This window comes from Silene latifolia, chromosome X (assembly GCF_048544455.1).
Source record: "Silene latifolia isolate original U9 population chromosome X, ASM4854445v1, whole genome shotgun sequence".
NCBI lineage: Eukaryota > Viridiplantae > Streptophyta > Magnoliopsida > Caryophyllales > Caryophyllaceae > Silene > Silene latifolia.
In genome coordinates, this window is record NC_133537.1 from 123,751,110 (window position 1) to 123,773,990 (window position 22,881).

Consider the following 22,881-nt stretch of genomic DNA (forward strand, 5'->3'; position numbering starts at 1 on the left):
GGTTGGTACAGAATACACCTGTGATTGGAAGCTCTCTACCTAGACGATTTATTACTAAACTCATGAGGACTGACAATGGAGATAGGAGCAGATTTTCATATAATGGCCTTTCTTTCATGGAATCTTTGTCTCAGTCTTTGCACAAGTCTAGGTTGGGTATAACTGGAAGTATGCGGGTTGAGAAAGGAGAGTCTAGCAAGACCAACTCTGAATATGGATAGGATTGGGATGTGGAACATTAGAGGCATGAATCTCCCTAATAACCAACATGAAATAAAGAGATTCTTGCTTCAGAATAAAGTAGGATTGTTTGGACTTTTAGAAACAAAACAAAAACCTAAAAAATGGAATAAAGTAAGAATAAATTTGTGTGAAGATTGGGCTATTTGCAGAAATACTAGTCTGCATGAGGGAGGGAGGATCTGACTCATTTGGAATCCTAACTCTTTTGATGTGGACATCTGTGATGTTACTGTTCAGAGCATCCATGCTAAGGTTTTGGATAAAAGTAGGAAAAAACTGTTCTGGCTGACTGTGGTGTATGGTCTTAATCATGCCCATGAGAGAAATGAGTTATGGGATAGCCTGAGGGGTTATCACAGTAAGGTCTCTGGTCCTTGGCTGGTTGGTGGAGACTTTAATGCTGTTATGGCAAGGGATGAGAGGATTGTTGGTGCACCTCTCTCTAATACTGAGATTCAACCTATGTTACAGGCCACACAGGACTGTCATCTTGTTGATCTTAGTGCTAGGATCTCCTTCTTTACCTGGTCCAACAAACATGAGAGTGATACAAACGTTTATAGCAGGATTGATAGGGTGTTTAGTAATGCTGAGTGGACTGATATCTTCCCTGATGGATATGTTCATTTTCTCCCTAAAGGCACCTTTGATCACTGTCCTTGTTTAGTTAATTTTGAGGTGGAACATCAGAGGAGAGGAGCCACCTTCAAGTATTTCAATATGTGGTCAATGGCGCCTGGGTATTCTGATATTGTCAAGACTCGATGGCAAAAAGAATGCAAGGGTACACCTATGTACAAGGTGGTCACTCAATTGAGAGGTCTGAAAGCTGCTTTGAAGGCTCTCAACGAGGAGCAATTTGATAACATTGAAAATCTTACACACATGGCTGAAATTGCTTTGCAAAAATTTCAGGAATTGCTAATTTTGGATCCCCTGAATGAGCAGCTGTGTCAGAATGAAAAGGAGTGTGCCAAGGAAGTGATTGACCTAAGAAAAGCAAGACATCAATTTCTTAGTCAGAAGATGAGAATACCTCATACTTTCATGCGTCCATTAGAAGAAGAAGATCCAAAAATAGAGTGTTTCAGATAAAGGATATGAATAACAATTTGTGTTCAACTCCTGATGCTATCCAGGATGCATTTAAAGATTATTATCAGAAGTTGTTGGGCACTTCTAATGCAGTGACTCCGGTTAACAAGAGATTGGTGTAAAAGGAACCCTGCTTAAATGATAGACACTGTGTTATTCTAACTGCACCAGGGACTGCAGAGGAGGTTAAGTCTGCAATATTTGATATTCCAAGGACCAAAGCTCTTGTCCCTGATGGATATAACAACAAATTCTTTATAGACAATTGGGAAATTGTGGGTCAGGATGTGATTGCTGCTCTGCAAAGAGCTTTTTATTTTGGGAAAGTGCTGAAGCAAAGTAATAACACAATTATTACTTTAATTCCAAAAGTTGAGGTGCCTGAAACAGTAATGTAGTTTAGGCCAATTGCTTGCTTCAATACTGTTTATAAAAGCTTATCCAAAGTGATTTGTGGTAGGTTGAGCCATGTTTTACCAGATATCATAAATCCTTCTCAAAGTGCCTTCATTGAAGGTAGGGATATTGTAGGCAATATCCTTATTTGCCATGATCTGGTTAAGCTTTACAACAGAAAGAGTTGTTCTCCTTTAATGTTAATGAAGCCTGATTTACAAAAAGCTTATGATTCTGTTGAATGGGATTTTATGAAGTATATGTTGATTGCTACTGGCTTTCTTGAACACTTTTGCCATCTTCTAATGCAGTGCATTTCTACCCCATCTTACTCAATCTCTTTGAATGGAGACATCTTTGGATTCTTTAAGGGCAAACGAGGGCTCAGGCAGGGAGACCCATTATCTCCTCTCTTGTTAACTCTATGCTTGGAATATCTAAGTAGAGTATCGAGGGTTATACAACAGCACCCAGACTTAAAGTATCATTCCTTGTGTAATAGGATTCAGCTGACACACTTGTGTTTTGCTGATGACCTTATGTTGTTTTGTCATGGGGATAGAGCTTCTATTGATCTGCTCTTGAAAGCTTTTGCATATTTCTCCAAAGCTACTGGTCTTTCTATGAATAGGGGGAAATCTAACTTCTATGGTAATGGTTTAGATGGTAGCTTGATCAAGGAAATTGAGGATATGACTGGAATGCATAAGGGATCAGTCCCTTTCAAATATTTGGGAGTTAATGTTTCTCCTAAAAGACTGTCAGTGTTGGATTGCCATTATTTAACTGAGAGAATTGTTGCAAGAATTCGAAGTATAGGGTCCAAGAAACTATCTTATGCTGGAATGTTGGTGCTCATTCAGTCTGTGCTTAGCACATTGCATATTTAATGGGCTCGGATTTTTATCCTTCCTAAGACTATCATTGGTAAGATTGAGTCTATTGTAGAACTTACCTATGGCATAGTACTGATCAGAAGGAGAGTCTTGCTCTGGTGTCCTGGTCACAGATTTGCCAACCTCTGAAACAAGGTGGATTGGGACTTAGATACTTGCATAGTTGGAACATTGCTGCCATAGGAAAATATGTGTGGTGGGTGGCTATGAAGGCTGATCATCTTTGGGTTAAATGGGTTCATGTTGTCTATATAAAACAATCTAGATGGAAGGAGTATGAACCAGGTGCTGGGTGTAGCTGGGCTTGGAGGAATATCTGCCAGGTCAAAAATATTTATAGAGATAATTTATTTGTTGCTGATGAGGTAGAGCAATATACTCTCACGCAGGGCTACCAATGGATTAAACCAGATGGTGATATGGTCAGTTGGTATCCCTGGATGCTAAATAGCTGGATCATTCCAAGGCATACTTTTATGAGTTGGCTGGTGGCTCAACACAGATTGCTTACCCAGGATAGACTGATCAAAATGCACATCATTCAGGAGAACCGTTGCTTCTTATGTGGGCTTAAGGAGGAGACACATGAGCATCTCTTTTTTGGCTGGACTTACAGTCGGATGTGTCTACAGTTAGGGACTGACTGGTGCCTTTGCCCGTTGCATGATAAAGATTGTATCAAGTGGTGGACTGAGTGGAGACACCCCTCTACTTGCAGGAAAAAAATTGTTGCAGTAATCTTGGCAAGCTTGATGGCCCGAATTTGGTTCTGTAGAAACATAAGCAGAATGGAGGGACTAATTTGGAGACCAAGCGTGTTATATAGCAAAGTCAAGCATGATGTACTGATCAGAATTGGCCAGTGTGATATCAAAGCTAAAAATAGTAGAGTTATAGATTGGGTTAGATACTTAACTACTCAATAGCTGTATTGTAGTTAGGTGATTATGCTGATCAATATGTGAGGTTGTATGGGAGATTTTATCGAATTCTAATGATAAGCTTACCTTTTCCCAAAAAAAGGGTAGTATGGGCATATAAGATGGTTGTTGGTCTGGCGCATCACCCCATTCCGGCATTTGAGGAGGTCGGTGGGGTATTTCTTCCCGCGCTGGTAGTTGGTCATAAATCTCAATAGGTAGAAGGTAACTCGGCCTTTGTGAATATAGGCTCAAACGTGATTCGGTGGGTGGTATATTAGACCCCATGAGAAAAAGTGGTGAACGTCCCGTAGTTTACCATTCTACACTCCCAGTCGCAATGTAACCATACCACCGGTGGTGATGAATGATGGCATGTTCATCAATTAAAGTATTTCCTCGGAGTTTCGCATACCTTCCATCAAAGTTGAACCCGGGGCAAAGTTCATTGGCAAAAATTGGTATTATCCCTCCCATCACAAAGTTTTTGATTTTAGAAACCCCTTTTACAAAATCATTAAGCCTTGTAAGCATCTCAATAGGCGTATTGAAGTTGAAGGGTCTTGTTCCTTTCACATTCAAGTGAGACTCAAGAAAATTCAAGTCAAGGAGGGTGCATTTGCCTTGCTATACACTTCCAAGAATGGTCCCGGCTATGAAACGTTCGCTAATTTAAATCACGGGGTGTTAAATAGCAAAAGTGTAGCATTGCTTAAAAGAACTAAATATTGGAGTAGGTGTCCTCCACAATAGTGCGTCTACTTACTAAATCTCGTAAAAGGAATATACTAGGGATATATGATTATTATACTCCTCAACTGATCAACGTATATTAGTAACGATCAGCTGACTAGGGTTTGATGTTACTGTCGTATGACAACGGTGTTCAGCTGATCCCTTTCGATCACACCTATAGGATGAAGTCCCATTGGGAATACTAATTGTATGTGATACAGTTTAATTAGTCTCTTTAATAAATTGACTATATATTAGTCAAGTGATTTTCTTTGAGACGAGTTTAGAACTTGGGCCAAGTAAAATTTATTATTCGATTATACGGTAATTGAGTAATAAATTTTATGTCTTATGTTAATATGATTAACTGAGACGATATTTAGTAATTAAAGGTTATTTCACTAAATGTGATGAGGTGTTTGTATATATATTGTGAGGCGGAGGTAATTAGCTATTTTTTTTTTTGTGAAATGTAAGAAATTCCATTAAGGACAAACAAAGCTATTACAAGCTATCAATTTTTACACCAACTCTTTTTGTAGTAGCCATACATCAAACTAAAACATTAAAGGGAGGCTACTTAACCAAACACTATCTCTAGCTTGCATCTTTTGTCTAGACTTTGCCAAAATCCGCATCTTACACTGATTTTGGACTTGAGCTATCACCTTTTCAGGTATCATCAGATAAGAATCAACCCGTACCTTATTTCTCTGCATCCAAATAGCATAGTGAGCCGCCAAAAAGGCACTCCCTATAACACCCTTCTGCACCTTTGTGAACTGGCCAGCATACACCCAATCAATAGCATTCCTTACAGGTGACTGTATGCTACACAGCTTTGCAATACCAGCCAGAATCCTGAGACTATAATCACATTCCTGGAAAAGATGGCAGTGAGTCTCATCAGCAATTCCACAGAGCAAACATACAGTATCACTGCATCACCCAAACTTATACAGTTTATCCTTTGTTTGTAATGCTTCCCTGGCAATAAGCCATCCAATAAACTGGTGCTTAGGGAGACACCATCCATTCCATATTTGCTTATGCAAGTCCACTCTGTGAAACTTTCTCCTCATCACCTCATAACCACTTCTGACAGTATAACCTCTACTCTCCCCCTGCCATAGCTCAGCAGAGTAGGACCTTAATAACTTATCTATAACCTTAACAATAGACTTCCAACTCCAGCTAACATCAGAAGTAGGATTGTATTCAGACCAAGCTGCTCCATTCATATAAACATGATGGACCCATCTAACCCATAGACTATCAGGCTTACAAAAGACCCACCACACCGGTTTGCCAATAGCAGCTATATTCCAAACATAAGAATCCCTGATTCCAAGTCCCCCTTCATTCTTTAGAGCACAAAATTTCTCCCAACCAACCAATGGGACTTTAATATAATCCACCTTCCCATCCCAAAGGTAATTCCTGCAAATAGCATCCACTTGATGAAGAACACCTTTGGGAATATTGAAAATGTTGGCCCAGTAAGTATAAAGGGAAGTTAGTACAGATTTACTAACACAAGTCTTCCTCCATAAGATAAATGTCTTGCCCCAAAACCACTTATTTTTTAGACTAATTTCTCAATCAATACTTGACTGTCTTTCTTTTTCAGTCTTCCAGCTGTAATTGGGACTCCCAGATAAGAAAAAGGGAGTTTTCCTTCCATGAAACCAGAAACTTGCAGGATCTCTTGTTTAATACTACCTTGGACACCATTAAAATAAGCATTAGTCTTAGAATTATTCATTTGGAGTCCATAAACCTGTGAGAAAGTAGTAAATATTCTGAGCAAGACCATAATAGAAGCTGCATCCCCTTTACTGAAAAGGAGCAAATCATCTGCAAACATAAGGTGTGATAGCTTCATCTTTGAACACAAAGGATGGTACTTAAAAGGAACAATCTCAGTGATATAGTGCATGACTCTACTCAAATATTCCATTGATATAGTAAAGAGAAGAGGAGACAAAGGATCTCCCTGCCTCAACCCCTTTTGCCCTTTGAAAAAACCAAAAGTTTCTCCATTCATGACCAAAGAGTAGGAAGCAGAGCACACACACTCCATCACCAAGTCAATAAACTTCCCAGGAAACTGTAAGGTTCTCATCATTTGCTCCAAAAAATTCCAGCTGATTGAATCATATGGCTTCTTCAAATCAACCTTTAGCATAAATCTAGGAGAGCTAGCTTTCCTATTATAAAGTCTAATCACTCTTGGCAAATCAAAATGTTCTCTACAATGCTCCTACCTTTAATGAAGCCACCCTGGTTAGGACTAATGATGCAAGGTAAGACATTAGCCAGTCTATTGCATAGTAGCTTAGATATGCACTTATAGACTACATTACAACAAGATATAGGCCTAAACTGAGTTACATTCTTTGGCCTATCTCCTTTTGGGATAAGAGAAATAAGAGTATGGTTAAGCTGTTTAAGCATTTTCCCATGAGTGAAAAAATCCTGAACAGCCTCACAAACTTGACCACCAACATCCCAGACATCACGAAAATTAGCACTAGAAAACCCATCTGGGCCTGCAGATTTATGAATGGGGATAGAGAAAATGACCTTTTTTATCTCATTAGCACTAGAAAACCCATCTAGAAATGGTTCCAAAATGTTAAAAAAAAAATTGTTTCGTTTTTTTTTTCATGATTTTTATTATTAATTGGAATTAATATGTAAAAGTTATGAAAAACACGATTATATTGTGTATATGATACAAAATATTTTTTGGCAAATTTTTCTAACCGTTTTGGGTTTCTGGTGTTCTGATGAAGACCCATTACGGATCAAGGAGTTGGTTTCCAATTTGTAATAGATTAGTTAATTAAATTAGCTATTTTTAGGAGGCCATATTAGGAATTTTATTTTTAATGTTTATTTTATGTGTGCGTTCATGCCAAATCGCCATCACATGCATTTTATTTATTTATTTTTACGCTATTGTCAATTTACGGTTATCTATAATTCACCGACTTAGTTCACTTATAGGGAATTGATAACTAATTGACAAGATCTCTCACATTATTTAAAATAGAGATTAGCCTTACCAATTAGTAGGACCTATGAATCCCTTCTTCATTAGGGGCGGGCTAGGCTCACCGGGGTGTTCCCTTTTTACGTCGGGTAAGTAGGGTAATAAATGTTATTATTTATCGCGAATTTTGGTTGGACTCAACAGAACATATATGGGATAAATCGGCTCACCGTGCCCATATTTGGTTCCGGAGCTAGAGATAAATTTAAGAAATTTATCAACGAAGAGTTATAGGAGTAGAATCAGTCACATGGTTGACTCTCCGAATTTATATAAGTATGGGATGTATCGGCTCACCGTGCCCGAATTTATATAAAGACGGATCTCGGGATAATTTATATAATTTAGGTGAGATGTCATTATATAAATGCTTATTTAAACTTGTTAAAAAAATGTTTTTAAGTATTTATTTACGATGAATGTTATATTTCTCAATTACTCCGTTGTTTTTATTTACATCGCACAATGACTAGTATTTAATACGCTCCTCACTCTATAAAGTTAGAACTCCGTTCTTTCATGAAAATAGTTTCCTAGAAAAGATACGGTAGCTTTTATTTTCGGTTGTGCGGCTTTTCTCCGATAAACCACCATAGCTAAACACAAATTGAATTCTCTTTGTGATCCTCCTTTATGCCTTTGTAATGGTCTCTTATGAAGAAAATAAACGGGAGTCATGCTTAATCAAAAACGTTTAGATTCTTGCGATGACATCTTCTTTACAACGACAGTGCTTCAATCTTATTGCTCAAGAGATACATTTGTTATCACGTACTTAAATTATATGAGTACGTATAAACGCTGGAACGGATTAGTAATTTGATTTGTTAGAAATCATGATTGACCAATTACTACCATCACTTCATGGATGGTTTAACCCTAATGAGGGTAAATAAGAATAAAATGAAGAATAGTCTTCATGAATTCAATTTCCGTTTGTCTAAGCAGAGGTTCTTAGAAGTGAGTGGGAGCTCTAAGAGGGATGTATTACTCTTAATTGTTAAGAATAGGACGAGGTTCAAGAAGGAAATTGGTTTGGTTATGGTATTGGTACAAAGCAAAGGTAAAACCAAAGCTATTGTAAATAGCAACGCCTAACCCAAGCGAGGTACTAATCCCGACCAATATTGTTTCTATTATGAAGGTCTTAGACACTGGAAGAGAAACAACCCCTAGTATTTTGGAGAATACGGAAGTTGGGTGTGTGACACCTTAAAGTACCTTCTTCTATAAATATATATATGATTGATGTTAGTTATGCTAGTACCACTTCATCGATATTTGATACCGGCTAGCTTCCTTTCGAGATAGTGCCAAGGCTCAGGAAATCCGTGAAAGATATCTTGACTTCCTTCCCTAACAAAGTATCCATTTAGGGTAGGCAGGTAGGGTCGCATTTGGATTCCCACGTTCTTACGGTTTTGAACTTGAGAGAGCATCTCGAGAACTTCCTCTTTAGTGGGTTTGTATCCTAATCCGAGGGGTATTCTTTGTGAGTTACCCTCTTTGTAGGGTGCAAAGGTGTTTCTTCGGATAGGATTCAAAGGCATTCCCGAAAAGTATCCATGGGTTTTGAGTATGTGGTTGACCAGTAAGTTAGAATAGTGATTGAAGTATAAGGGTGCCAACTGACTTTCTATGACATTTATGATATGGAAGCCCCCAAGTTCATGTACTGGATCTGCAAGGACTTTATTACTTGACTTCTTTTCAATTACTGCCTTGATGGGCGACGAAATGATCGTCACCACTTTACCATTTAGTGGGATTTTGATTTTCTGATGGAGTGTGAATGTTACCGCTTTGGAAGCGTGAATCTAGGGTCTTCCCAGAAGTATGTTAAAGGATGCCTCAATGTCCACTATTTGGAAGTTGACCTTTCGCTCAATCGGCCTTGTGGCTATGGTTAGGTTAACAAGTCCTACTACCTTTCGCCGTGTACCATCATATGCGCGAACACCTTGGTTGGTTGGGGTCCAATCCGACTCTTTCATGTCCAATTTGTATGCCGTTTTCAGGGGTATGATATTGACTGCAGAGCCATCATCTACCAAAGTCATTGGCACATTCTTCTTTAAGCAAATGACAGTGATATAAAGAGCCAAGTTATGACTAGCACCAAAGGGTGGCAAATCTTCATCCGAGAAAGTAATAGGATTACTTAGCTTTGGTGATTCTTGGAAGACCAAGTTGACCACATCGTCGGGTGTGGAGTTATGTGCCACATTTAGTTTGGCCAAGGCTTGTAGTTAAGCTTGGCGATGTGGGAATGAGCTTACCACTAGTTGCCAGACTGAAAGATCAGCCTTTGTCTTCTATAGTTGCTTTAGCAAGTGGTTGGTAGAGCCTTCTTCATTGTCATTTGGTATGACCACATTGGTTGGACCGTTCGCTATGGGACCATTTTGGGAAGTGTTTTGGTATGGGCGTCCCGAACGAGTAAGGTGGTCTACATCTTGATCTTCACAATTTTGGACTATTTCCTCACTGACTTTGACTAAGTAGTGTTCAGTGAGATACTCGTCTTCATCATCATCGGCCCATATTCCATTGATGGCAGCAAGTTCCCTCATTCTCATGATTTCAGCCTCTAATTGGATAATTTGGTTGACTAGCCCATCAACCACGACTACAACTTCTTGCATTGTAGTGTTTTGAGAGAAGACTAGTGGTGCACGTTCTATAGGTGTTGCGTTGGCAACACGTAGGATTGCCACTGCACTCTCTAGTTCCATGTCTTGCCTATCCACACTCTTTGCCCATGCAATGAAATCAATGATGGTTGGAGAAATAGTAGAGTAGTTCATTTCATTCTCTATTGCATGAATTTCATCTTCGACTGGAGAAATGAGGTGTGAACAATCTATGGTAAATTCTTCACTTGTAATCACTAGAATTCCAAGAGGATTCTGAGTGTTGTTAGGCTTACCTCCAGGTGGTATTGGTAGGCGACCGTCTTCAATCTTGTCTTGAAGTACATTTTTTAGTTTGTAGCATTTTTCTGTATCATGTCCCTTACCTCTATGGTATTCGCAGTACGAATTCTCATCCCAGAACTTGGATTTCTTTTCTAGTTCGGGTGTAGGGCCTATGGGTTTAAGTTTACCCAGCTTCATCAACCTTTTCAGAGCGTTGGAATATGTGTCCCCTAAATTTGTGAATTTCCTGGGAGGGGTATTCTTCTTAGATGGTTCGAGAAGGTTAACTTCATCAGTTTTGCTAGTAGAGCCATAAGAACGACTTGTCGAGCCTTTATATCCACGACCTATCATTTTGGACAAGAGCCCTTTACGAATATCATCTTCAATCCTTGTCCCTAGACGGTTAAATCTTTAATGGTCTTGATGTTTTGATACCTCAAATGATTTGCATAGATGGGCTTTAGGTTGTCCACGAATTTCTCCACGAGGGTGGCTTCATCCGGGCGTTCAACAAGTTGAGTACTAGTCTTCCTCGACCGACTTAGGAAGTCGGTGAAACCTTCCTTGTAATTTTGGGTAAGAACCTCTAAAGTGCGCATGTTGACTTGGATTTCAGCATTATCCGCATATTGTTTAGCAAACTCGATTGCGGCATCATCCCAGGTAGCGATTTTCTTGGGCTCTAGCTAATAGAACCATTGTTTTGGGGTGGTGTCAAGAGATGAAGGAAAGATCCTTAAGAACATCTTGGGTTTAATGCCTTTGATAGACATGTAATCCTTGAAGGCACGGATATGGTTCAAAGGGTTTTTGTGCCCCTTGAATTTAGGGATATCCGTCATGTTGAAGTTGGTTGGAAACTTGGAACTCACAGCCTCATATTTGCGATTGTTTTCCCTATAAATGCCATCCCCTTTGAGATACATCAATTGCTCCTCCAAGTATTGGAGTCGTTTCTCAGCTACAGTCATACCCATGTGAGGGTTTTCGTCCCCGAAGTTGTTCACAAATTCATCAGACACTTCACTTTCTCGAGGAGGCATCCTCGTTTCCACGGCATATATTCGGCCCTCAATGGTGTCAAGGCAATCATACACTTGGTCTTGAGTAACTTGGAGACGAGCTAGCGCGGCTAGGATTTGATCATTACCATTCTTGAGTTGGTTGAAATTCACGTCGCTTGTTTCAGGCATCTTGGAAACTGGATAAGAGATCGACGACGAATCAAAATACGATCGACCATTCTAGCACACTTACTCGAAAAGAAACATTTTGACTCGTGAAGTGGGAGTGTGCCACATGTGTCAAGTGAATTTTGAGGAAATGACAAAGTTTGAAAAATGTTGGTCCTAGTCAACTTTAGTGTAGTTGTAGGAGTGGACTCGAAGTGAGATTTTAAAATGGGTTTTAAAGCCCGGATTTTAACTCGACAATTGGATAGAGTTTCGACTGATTTTGCGCTAATATTAGGCCCAAGTTTCGAAATTTTTACATTTTAAAGAAGGATTTTGATTTTACAAAAATCGTCATGGTTTGTTTTAGAAATGGTGATCACATATGGTACAAACATTATACAAGCATTATAACGGGATGCTGAGTACATTTTAAAAGGGTTTTGGTTTAAAGGGTGGGTTGCCTTACCGAACAATCAAACCCGAAGTCTGTTGAGAGGTTCGTACCAAACAAGAGTAAGGCTGATTCCTAGTCCATTTCCTCAAATAGTGAAAGTCCTTGATACAAACAAGAGTAAGTACCATGGTATGGATGACGTCAATCGCTATCCATCCTTAGGTCCGAATAAGAATCTAGACGGGACGATTGGTCGAATGGGTTGGGTTGGGCCTAGGAAGGCCGAATGAAACGATCTAGGAAGACCGAGTTATGAAAACCGACAATTGTCTCGTACAAACTATTCCCTAACCTTGTTCAAGTTTCACCCTTTTGGCTACACGTAAGTGTATTATCCCCAGCGGAGTCGCCAAACTGTGGACACGGGCCCACGGGGGTGCTTGGGAACAAGCGTTTGCATTTGTGGAGTCGCCACCAATTTATTTTGGAAAATTGGAAACCGTTCGAATACCTCGTGCCATGTCAAGACACAAAGTAGTGACATGAACACCAAGAATTCGTTACCCTTAGCATTCTATGTCTAGAATGACTCTCGTGGATGCCAATGAACACGGATGTTCATAGAGATCTGGAGTAAGGGGTGAGGGTACGTATTAGAAAGCTCTTTTTATCGAACACCTAATCCTGCCCGCCTCGATAGCGGCCTCTACTAATGATTAGGGAAATTGTCTATACTCGATATATTGTCGATTTATATGCATGCAATGCAACATCCATTAGATTAATCCTAACATGTGAGAATTAGACTAAGTCGGTTAACACGTAATTTAACATGCAAGTGATGTCAAAGTAGGAATTTAATGTAGATTAGATGTGAGAGACATACAAGCAATACAATAAAAGAAATACAAATACAATATAATAAAGAAAATTACAATAATTACATTGGATTTAATGATTTATGTCGAAAATTCATTTAAAACGGATACTTTGAGAAAGAATGAATAAATAAACGAACAGAAATTAGGTGATAGTACGAGTAATAGTTAATTAAATACGTAATTAATAAACTAGGTCAAAGCAACACGGGAGTTCAGAGACAGAAATCAACCAGGAACAGGCGCAGCAGAGCTGCGTCCCTTGGAAGAGGCGCAGCACTTGCTGCGTCCGTTCCTTGGCTCAGTTCTAGCTGTGAAGCCGGAATTGCAAATTGTTAATACTCGTTGGTGATTTTAATGCTCGATTATGAATAATTGACTCGGATGAAAGTGATTAACATATTATTTACATGCGATTAAGGTCATAAAAAGCAATAAAACATGGACGAAACCGATTAGAACGAATATTTACAAGATTATAAGGTTAATTAATTACAAATTAAAAAACTAATCAAGTTAATTAGGCTAAAAAGGTTATTAATGACGAATTAATGATGGTGACGATGAATAATAGATGCAACTATGTCAAAGATCAAATTCCAGAGACTCAATATTAATGAATCGAATCTCTAAAACCCGGATTGACTTAAATGACGAAAACCCGTAAATATTGGTTATAAGAGATTTATGTCGGGATTTAATGACGAATTAATTAACAATGATTTATTTACATGTTAGAAATATCATTATCAAATTATTGTGTCGATGAAACAATGAACAAACAAACAAAATGAAAACGAACAGACAACAAAAGACGAAGGAAGAAGAAAGGAAGCAGGAACTGCGGCAGCCTCACGAAGAGGCGCAGTAGGTGCTGCGTCCCTTCGAAGAGGCGCAGCAGTTGATGTGTCCTTTCTCGACGGTTGTCTCCTGATAATAGGTAAAAAGGGTTTTTTTAAACAAGATTTACAAATCGGTTTTAAGAATACTTTCGACATAAATCTTACAATTGTGATTACAATAAATAAAGAACAATAAACAAAAGAAGGATTTACACCCTCCGACTTACAGTTTTGACGAAACGAGATGAACTAAGTTAACGTTTAGTGATGCTCGACTCGACTGTAGACGAAAGTGCCCTCGTAAGAGGAAATTAAACAGATTGATTAAAGTTGATTATGGTGGAGTTGGTCAAATTGGTCAAATTGGTCGGTCATGAAAAACGAGGCTGGTACTCAGAAAGATCCGAGCTTACGTGGTCGAAAGTTCAAGCACGTAGACGCCAAAAAGTAAGAACGTGGTCTAGAATGCAAAGGGAGAAGAGAAGGGCGGACACTCGCGTGAGAAATATGTGAGACCGAAGGTCACTATTTATAGTAATCACACGGAGGAAGTAGGGTTTTTCGGAGAAACTTTGGATGTGAATCTCGAAACGATATGAAAAAAAACGAAAAATACGCAAAAAAGGACTTGGGAAGAGGCGCAGCAGGCACTGCGTCTCTTGGAAGAGGCGCATCAGGCACTGCGTCTCATGGAAGAGGCGCAGCACTTGCTGCGTCCTTTCCCAAGTGGTTTCCTCCTGCGGAAGAAAGATTTCCGTATTTTGATTATGGAATAACTGATTAATCTTGTTTTCCTTAATATTTTGTGTGAATATTACGGGAAATTCTTTGCCAAAGATTAAAAGATTGCAAAATATGGAATAGAAATATCCGGAACATTCCAGAACATTCTGACTCGGTTTTGGAAAATGAAGACGATTTTTTGACCCGGACTCCAAATGTACTCTAATTACTGCCAAAACGACCGTATCGGTACGTAGATGACAATTAAGTGGTAGACACAAGTAATTGAGCGATAACTTGACGATAAACTTACGAACTGTCACAAATCGTTCCGCGTACAAAACATGCGGCCCAATCATCACCGGGTGGTTTGCGGGAGGTGCAGAAATGAGGTATCTACAGAGTGAGAATATGAATCTTATTGTAATTCGATTAAATGAGATTTGTTTTAGTAATTAAAATATTATATTACTAAAACTTTCTTTATGAAACAATTAAATTAAGAATGATCGGTTAATTGTTGGAGTTAGTGTCCTCCACAATAGTGCGTTAACATAATAAATCTCATTAATGAAATATCATCAGATATTTAATTATTTGATCCTCGTCAGTTGATTAACGTAAATCGATAACGGTTGGCTGACTAGAGTTTGACGTTATTGTCGTGAGACGGCGGTGATCAACTGACCCCTTTCGGTCACACCTAAAGGAACGAACTCCAATAGGCAACTAATTAATTGTATGAGATACAATTTATTTAGTCCCTTGATTTGTAGAATAAAAGGTTAGTCAATTATTTTAAGAGAGATTTCGAGTTGTGAACTCGAGGTACGGAAATTATTATTTAATTATGCGATAATTGAATAATAAATTATTTGAGACGGGAATTAATGATTAAGCAGTTAATTATTAAATTGGTACTAGTTGACTAATGTGATTAGTATTGGTACGTAAACTATATGTGTAGTGGTACACATATATTTACGAAGTGATTTAGACGAATTTAATTGGATGTATTTAAGCATTATACATTGTTTAAATAAAATTTACACGTATTTGTGCGACAAAAATAAGAACCAAAATGGACCCGTAAATGGGACATTAGACCGTGTAAATGGAGTGTAGTGGATGATTATAGACATAATCATTTCACTTTACTTGTTGTTTTGTTTTCCATAAGTCATCTTATGATCACTTGCATGTGATATAAGATTGGACAAAAATTAAAACAATGGACTCCCTCACTAGATACACTCCACCCGCCACTTCTCCACAATATACTCCATATTGTTTGTTCATTTTTGTAAGCTAGCTCATTTTCACTCATGCATGTGAACAAAAATTTGGTGCATCTCTCTAAAAATAATAAGCATCATTTTACTAAATTGTTAGTAAAACAAAAATTTAATACTAAGAAAGTTAGTATTATTAAAATATTATCAAGGGTTAAATTTTACTAGTATCTTGTTAATACTTGTAAAATTATTTGGGTAAGTTCTTGGGTGCAACAAGAAGGAGATCTTCTCTTTGAAGATTTGTAAGGAGGATCATCCATTTGGTATAAGCTCAAGAACAAGTTAGTAAGGTGAACTAGTTTGTGCCCATTTTACCGTAAAATCAATGTAAGGAAATTGTTTATCCTTAAACTTTCATTTTCATGCTTTTATTTTGCATGCATGTTACATAGATCACTAAATGAACATATTATGTGATAATTTGTTTTTAATTAGAGAGTCTAATTTGGATCTATGATCTTTCAAGTTGTATCAGAGCTTAGGCTTGTAATTTGCATGTTGATTTTAAGCATCTTAATGATTATAAGATAATTTATAAAAACTCAAAAATGGTGTTAGAAGAGGTTTTAGCAAGAAATTTTTGGGACATGCATACCTACTGATCTCAAAAGGTTTGTGGAATTTTTTGGTGATTTTTGAAGTTATTTTGCTATTTTTAATATTTTTTGGTAGAAAATCTAGTCAAAATGCCGTATTTTAGTTAAAAATTGACTAAAATTAGTTAAACATTGATTCGGTGCATGGATTTTTTTATGGTAGTTCATGCATGTTTTCTACTGATTGTATGCAAAAAGTTGAAGGTTGGTTCGAATTTTTTGCATGTTTATTGATTTTATGAGATAAAAGTCGATAAAAGTGAAATTAATTAATCATAATTTCAAAATATTTGATTCTGCCCATGATAAATTTATGTACATTTAAAAATATTATTTAAATGTTAAAAGTGATTTTGCATGTGTGTTATGATTTTACCGATTTGTGATAAATATCGATTTGCCCATGATAAATATCGATCTTTTTCTTCATAAAATGTATCCGGAATTTTTGGGCAATTTTTCTGACATTTTGGTGTTCTTGGGAGTGTTCCAGAATACTAAAAATATTTGTTTCAATTTTTTGGGTAATGTTTCAATTATTTTGGATTTTTACTTAAATGTTATGATTTAACCGATTTTATTTAGCAAAATATCACCAAATCAAACTAATTATTTATCATAAAATTAGTGAGGACAAATTTTGTGGTTCAAAAAAGTTTGGACAATTGGTTTGGACTTAAATGAGATTTAAGAATTTATTACTGATTTTTACATGTTAAAAATCGATAAAATCCACAAAAACCGAGATGGATACCAACGAATGATAGATAAGGCGATTTTGGCATCATTTTACAGCATTTTTAAGTATATTTATTTAAGTTTAATGAATGATTGTCATTTATTTAAAGTATTTAACTTGTTGTACCTAGTATGGCCTAGTTAATTTTAATCGTTATTACCCGAAATGAATGGGAATATCGATTTGTTTGTAATTAAATACGATCTCGTATCATCGGTTTGTAATTAATTAATAGTTTTATTTATTTTATTAATTAATGTATAATAGGAATAGCTATGTAATTCATTTGTAATATTTATTTTTTACCGGCGATTCCAAAAGACGGATTACAACGAGACGGAGTCTATTTTTGGGAGGTGTTCCAAATCCCACAAGGAAGAGCCACTTATGGAATGAAGAGGCAAGGGACCAAGGAGTTGGTTTTCGAAATGTAATAGACTAGTTTTTATTAACTAGATGGCCATACTAGGATTTATTCATATGCTTACATGTTTACTTGTTTTATTTTCGTGCATGCCAAAATCGCCATTCACATGCATTTTATTTTCGCGGTTGTCAATTCACGTCATTTACATTCACCGAATTAATTCACTTATAAGGAATTTATGACTAAATTGACAAGATCTCTCACATAACTAAAATTGAGATTAGACTTACCAATTAGTAACACCTATGAATCTCTTGTTCATTAGAGCCACGCTCGCCCAAGCGGGGTGTTCTCTTTTTACCTTGAGTAAGTAGGGTGGTAAACGGTTATCACGCGCCAAAGTTGGTTGGACTCAACGGGATATAAGACGGTCTTGTGTTCCAGGGCTAGTAGATGGATTTAAGAAAATTCGTCGACCAAGAGTTCTAGAGGTAGAATTAGTCAACGTGACTTACCGAATTTACACAATTATGGGATGTTTCGCCCAAGCGATGCTCATTTTTGTTTAATATTTGGGTCTTGGAATCATTTATATAATTTAGTGGGAGGTCATTATATAAATGCTAAAACTTGTTGAACATGTTTTTCACAAGTATTTTTAAAAACATTGAATGTTAATTTTTCCTATTTTTCGTTCTTTTTCATTAATGTATTTACTATGACATCGCGCACTTCATCCTCCTTTCATCCTCTATTTATTATTATACTCGTTTCGTTCTTTCATAGGAAGCGGTTTCTTTGAAAGAATTCGGTAGTAATGATTGGTAACATGATTTACTAATTCACCTACATAAGCTTACAACAATTATTGTGATTATTATACAACTTAACATCCATACATATTTAAAAAGGGGTTTTCATGTTGCAAACTCATATTACGAGTTTAAAAGGGAGTCAAATTTTATCAAGAGAGTCTTGATTTCGAAAGTGACACCTCCGTCATGATGATGACATATTAATTTTAATTACTCAAGAGTAATTTAAATGTTTGCGAAAAGAGTTTTCAAAAACACAAAGAATACTCCAATATGATACCGTCAAATGGCTCACTTCGAGAAAGGCCAAATCAATTGTTCATGCGCTAAAGAGTTTAGGCATATGATAACAATTGAACGGTTAGGTAGTCCAATTTCGCAAGAAGTTGAGATTTTGCCACATGTTGCACTCACTTTATAGTAATTCACTCTTACTAAGTGTATAAAATATCACGAATGACATGAAGAGAGGTCTTCATGAGATTCATTTTTGCTTGATTGAAGCAAAGAGGAATGTGAAAGTGAGTGGGAGTTAAGAAGAATCAACCCTAGATGTATGCGATAGAACAAAGTTGAAAGAGACATCTACTCAATGGATAGGCTAGTTCCACTATTTTGGTATGAGATACCAAGTACGGGTCATTTCTTTGTAAAGAAGTTTACATGAATTGATAAAACGTAAGACGTCTAGCATAGGACATTTTTGTATCAAAGTGGTGCTAGAGTAGCAATGATTTTGATGGGGACAAATGTACCTAAATTTGGTTTTAAAAGAATGTAATCATCTATGTTTATACATAGAAGGCATCACTTATGTGATTTAAAACAAATTGTTGTACCTACTCCTATGATAACTTGGTGGTTGGTTTAGACCACTTAAGTTAGAGGAATTTTACATTCTTCACGAAAACTAAATGTTATACTATCTTGTAGATTTTAAAGTCTCTATTCCGGTTAACCCAATTGATCAAACCTCAAGTAAATTCGTTTCAAACGAGTAAACGAAAAGTACATTGAACAACCATTTGATTGTGAGTCTTATGGTATGTGTGCATGTATTATGTTTTCTTTTGTAGAAAGAAACACAATAGTGAGGTGATTGACCATATACATACGGATGTGTAAGGCCGATAGTTGGTAATATACATACTTGGTTAGTTTTACCGTAATGTTAAGTAGATATGAAAACCTCGTATCTATTTAATAAGACATACAAGTGATTTTTAAAACGTGGAATATTTTCAAAATGAAGTAGTAAACCAAAAGCACGTCAAGATCATAATGTTGATCGGAAATTTCAAAGTAATGACTTTGAGATCAAATGGGTAATATCAAGTAATGACCTTGATAATCACTAAGAAGATTGTGAACCAGTTCACATAATACCTTTTCCTTAGGACACCATACAGTATGGTGTAGTCAAGAAGATAAACCAAACTTTATGTGATATAGTTGAGGTTTTTCGCAATTTTTGTAAGCTATTTTCTCACTAAAAGTTTAAAATCCGACTATAATAGCCTAAATGACTCCATATGAGATATGGATAGGGAGAGTTCCTAACTTGTCTTTTTATACATTTGGGATCATAAATGTTTATGTTCAGAACCAATTTGTGTATCTGTGAGGGTTATCTAAAATTAAACCACATGGTTTTTACTCCTCCAAAACGAGAACAAAGAGTTTGTGGCTCGTAATGCTGTCTTTCTAGAAAGATTTTCAATTTTCTGGAAGACAGAGTGGGAGAAATTTTGAACTTGCGGAAGTCCAAGACCCACAAACTGAGTACAATGCAAGAAGACGTTCTTTATTGTGGCTCAGTGGTTATAAGGAGATAATTTGGCGATAATATTGCGTTACTTTTCAAAAGTGACGAATCTTAAACCCTCATCAAAGGCTTTTCTATAAGTATGAACTCTATGTGATGGTGTGTCCCCATGCAATCCGAATTGATCTCCTTGCACACGATGCAATAAGGAAGGAAACACAAGATGTTTTCGAGACTTAATTTAAGGTGAATACTTTGGTTGGTTACCTTGATCTTGTCGTAAAGGTTACATAAGATGTTTAAAATTTGGTTTTGTTATAAAGAGTTTTGTGACAACCAAAATGCCTTTATCAATTCGTATGTTCTTAGCAATATAGCTTCTCATGAGGATGAGATTCGGCAAATGAATAATGAAACTTTCTCCTTGGGAGAAGTTGTGTTGATGTTGTCAATGCTAAGAAGCCTAGCATGTTTGATAGATCCCTTTTGTGATCTATATACGTCAAAGAGTTGGAACTTTGTGTTCCATCATGTAGTCTATCAAAATGGTATTACTCGAGTGTCGAGGTACCATTATAATACATGGAGTTTAGTGGGAGCTAAATTAAGTTTCTTAGTCTAAATATGTGCTTGACATATTAGTGACTAGAAATGTAACTAAGGTGATATTTCTTAGTCTAAATATGTGTTTGACATATTAGTGACTAGAAATATTCTCGGGTGAATACTTGAGAGTAGCATGGCGAATATTAATATCCGGATCTAATGAGATAGATCTCTATGGATATTAGCATTATAGTCAAGAGACTAATGTGATAAGATTCTTGACTCGTTCAAGTTGTTGAACAATTAATAGGATCTCTTGTGCTTCCGCTACAGGATCTATTAAATATGCTAAAAGCTACTCTCGTCGGGACTTATCATGTTGAGAATATGAGAAGTCATTACCAATCATTTCCTAGTGAGTTTCACTAGATGATTATTAAGAGCATCCTTGAGTACTTGAGAAGCACTGAGGATTTACTCTTGTAGTTTGGAGGAATTTATGAATTTTGTGTCAAAGGATTACACGGAAATATTCCTATGCTAATAAGATGTTATGGGCCTCGTTAAGGAATGGTTAGCATGTAAGAGTGTTATGTGCATAAAGAATAATATGTATAAGAAGTTATACATGTATAAAGCAAATATGTATGAGAAGTCATACATAAAAGATGTCATATGAAGGATGTGTATGTATAAGTGTTATACGTACAAATCATGAACGGAAAGCTAAGTACATTATAGCATCCGATGTTGTAAAAGAGATAATTGATATCCGGATTTTAATGGAACTAGAGTGGTTCTGTTAGCCGAATATCGTTCCCGGAGAGACTGTGAAAACAGTGGGAGTGTTTGACTAGCTTTAGAACCAGAGTCTAAAACCTAGTTTAGACTTGTAATTAGAAATGCTCTATGTGATGAAAAGATTGCATAGAACGAAGGAAAATAGCAATGGAAATTAGAGTGATGCAACTGTTGCTAATCCTTTAACCAAAGCCGTTGGCATAAGGTAGATATGATGGTTATGTCATCTCAATGTGATTGAGCAGTATACCTTAATTGCCGAAGATCGCTATGTAAATATTGGATAGAGTATTGATATTTACATAAGTGATGATCGCATTCATTGTTAGAGTTTCTTTAAGAACTCAATTATTCAGTTTGACTGAAAACATTGAATACCTTGTTTATCTGAATAAGTTGTGGAGACAATGTTGAACAATATTCAAGTGAATAAGATGAACATTGTATTTAGTCCCTAGTCACTTAATGAGGTGACGTCTCGGAGTGACTAGATTGTAAGTCGATTGATGGTTGTTCAACACCATAAGGTCATGCGTGATGACTAGTCGATTACATAGGCAGAGTGTGTGACACTTTGCGGAACAGTGACCATTTAGAGAGTCCCTAAGTTCTATTATAGACGCCCGGTCATGGCGGGGATCTCTAAGATTGTAATACTCCGTATTTATAGTCTTGGGGGTACTCTATCGAGTAGCCCTTACTCTGTCGAGTAAGGGCAAGTTGCGCAGATAAATAGTTTCTGACCTGTTGGGCACTCGATCGAGTAGTGGGGCACTCGATCGAGTAGAGGATACTACTCGATCGAGTACCTTGGGTACTCGATCGAGTGTCCGGTTTATCGGGGGAGTTTTCTCGGGTTTTGTTAATTACGCGATTAAGGTATTTAAACCAATTCGTCTTTGTTCTAAATCACTTTTTACAAAACCTAAAACCTGTTTAAGAGAGAAAGCAACTTGTCTTCTTCCTAATCGCGTTCTTGACAATTCCCGGAGTTCAGACGGTCAGTTTGCATCGTAGTTCGTGTCGTTGGATTCCTTGCGTCGAGGGTAAGCTTTTAACATAAGTTTTATAATGTTTTGTTAAGTTTGGTGAAACCCTAATTTAGGATTTGGGGGTTTTTATGAATAGTAATTGAATAGTAGTATCTATGTGTTGTATGGTAGGAGGAGAGTTCATAGAAGAGGCGTTTTTGAGACAGTTTGTAGATACCGTCTGCGTGTTGTGCTTTCCGGGTAGGATTTCCTACTCAGTATTAGTCCCATAATGGGATATTGGTGATGTCTTTGTAGTTAGTTGATTGATATGATGATTGTGATTGTGATTGTGATTGTGGTTGTGTTTGTTGATGGTTCTCGAGATGCGTTCTCGGCTGAGTGGGGTCACTTGCGGGAGTGATCTCACGCCCTAGTTTCGCCTTCTGTGGAACCCGCCACGGAAGGGATGTGCACATTAATGAGCGGGGTTATCGCTCGTACGATGAGCGGGGCTTAGGTGGGAACGGTTGCGGTCCCCCATCGCGTGGCGGGTCCGGTGGACGATCAGTGATTGAGACAGTTGGTTGGATGTGTGTGTGTGTGGCGGTTCAAATTTGTCTGTTTGTCTTATTGTTGTTATCTATATTGATTGTGTGATTAGTACTGACCCCGGTGTTGTTTTGTAAACCTGCGGTGATCCATTCGGG

General features: G+C 37.2%; 1 protein-coding gene across 1 annotated transcript; it reads left to right on the forward strand.

The window, feature by feature from the left end:
- Window positions 1–213: 213 nt before the first annotated feature.
- On the forward strand, window positions 214–3,556 carry LOC141618246 (uncharacterized). The gene is made up of 5 exons (XM_074435346.1): window positions 214–354; window positions 481–1,327; window positions 1,510–1,732; window positions 1,799–2,581; window positions 2,683–3,556. The coding sequence occupies exons 1-5, from the start codon at window positions 214–216 to the stop codon at window positions 3,554–3,556; spliced, it is 2,868 nt and encodes a 955-aa protein (XP_074291447.1).
- The last annotated feature ends 19,325 nt before the right edge of the window (window positions 3,557–22,881 follow it).

What these genes read in the sequence shown, in the direction of transcription:
- LOC141618246 (XM_074435346.1), top strand. Translation starts at nt 214, where the DNA reads ATGGATAGGATTGGGATGTGGAACATTAGAGGCATGAATCTCCCTAAT. An exon ending in AGAAGATCCAAAAATAGAGT is followed by an intron (nt 1,328 to 1,509) that starts GTTTCAGATAAA and finishes TAACTGCACCAG; the next exon opens with GGACTGCAGAGGAGGTTAAG. An exon ending in AAACTATCTTATGCTGGAAT is followed by an intron (nt 2,582 to 2,682) that starts GTTGGTGCTCAT and finishes AGTCTATTGTAG; the next exon opens with AACTTACCTATGGCATAGTA.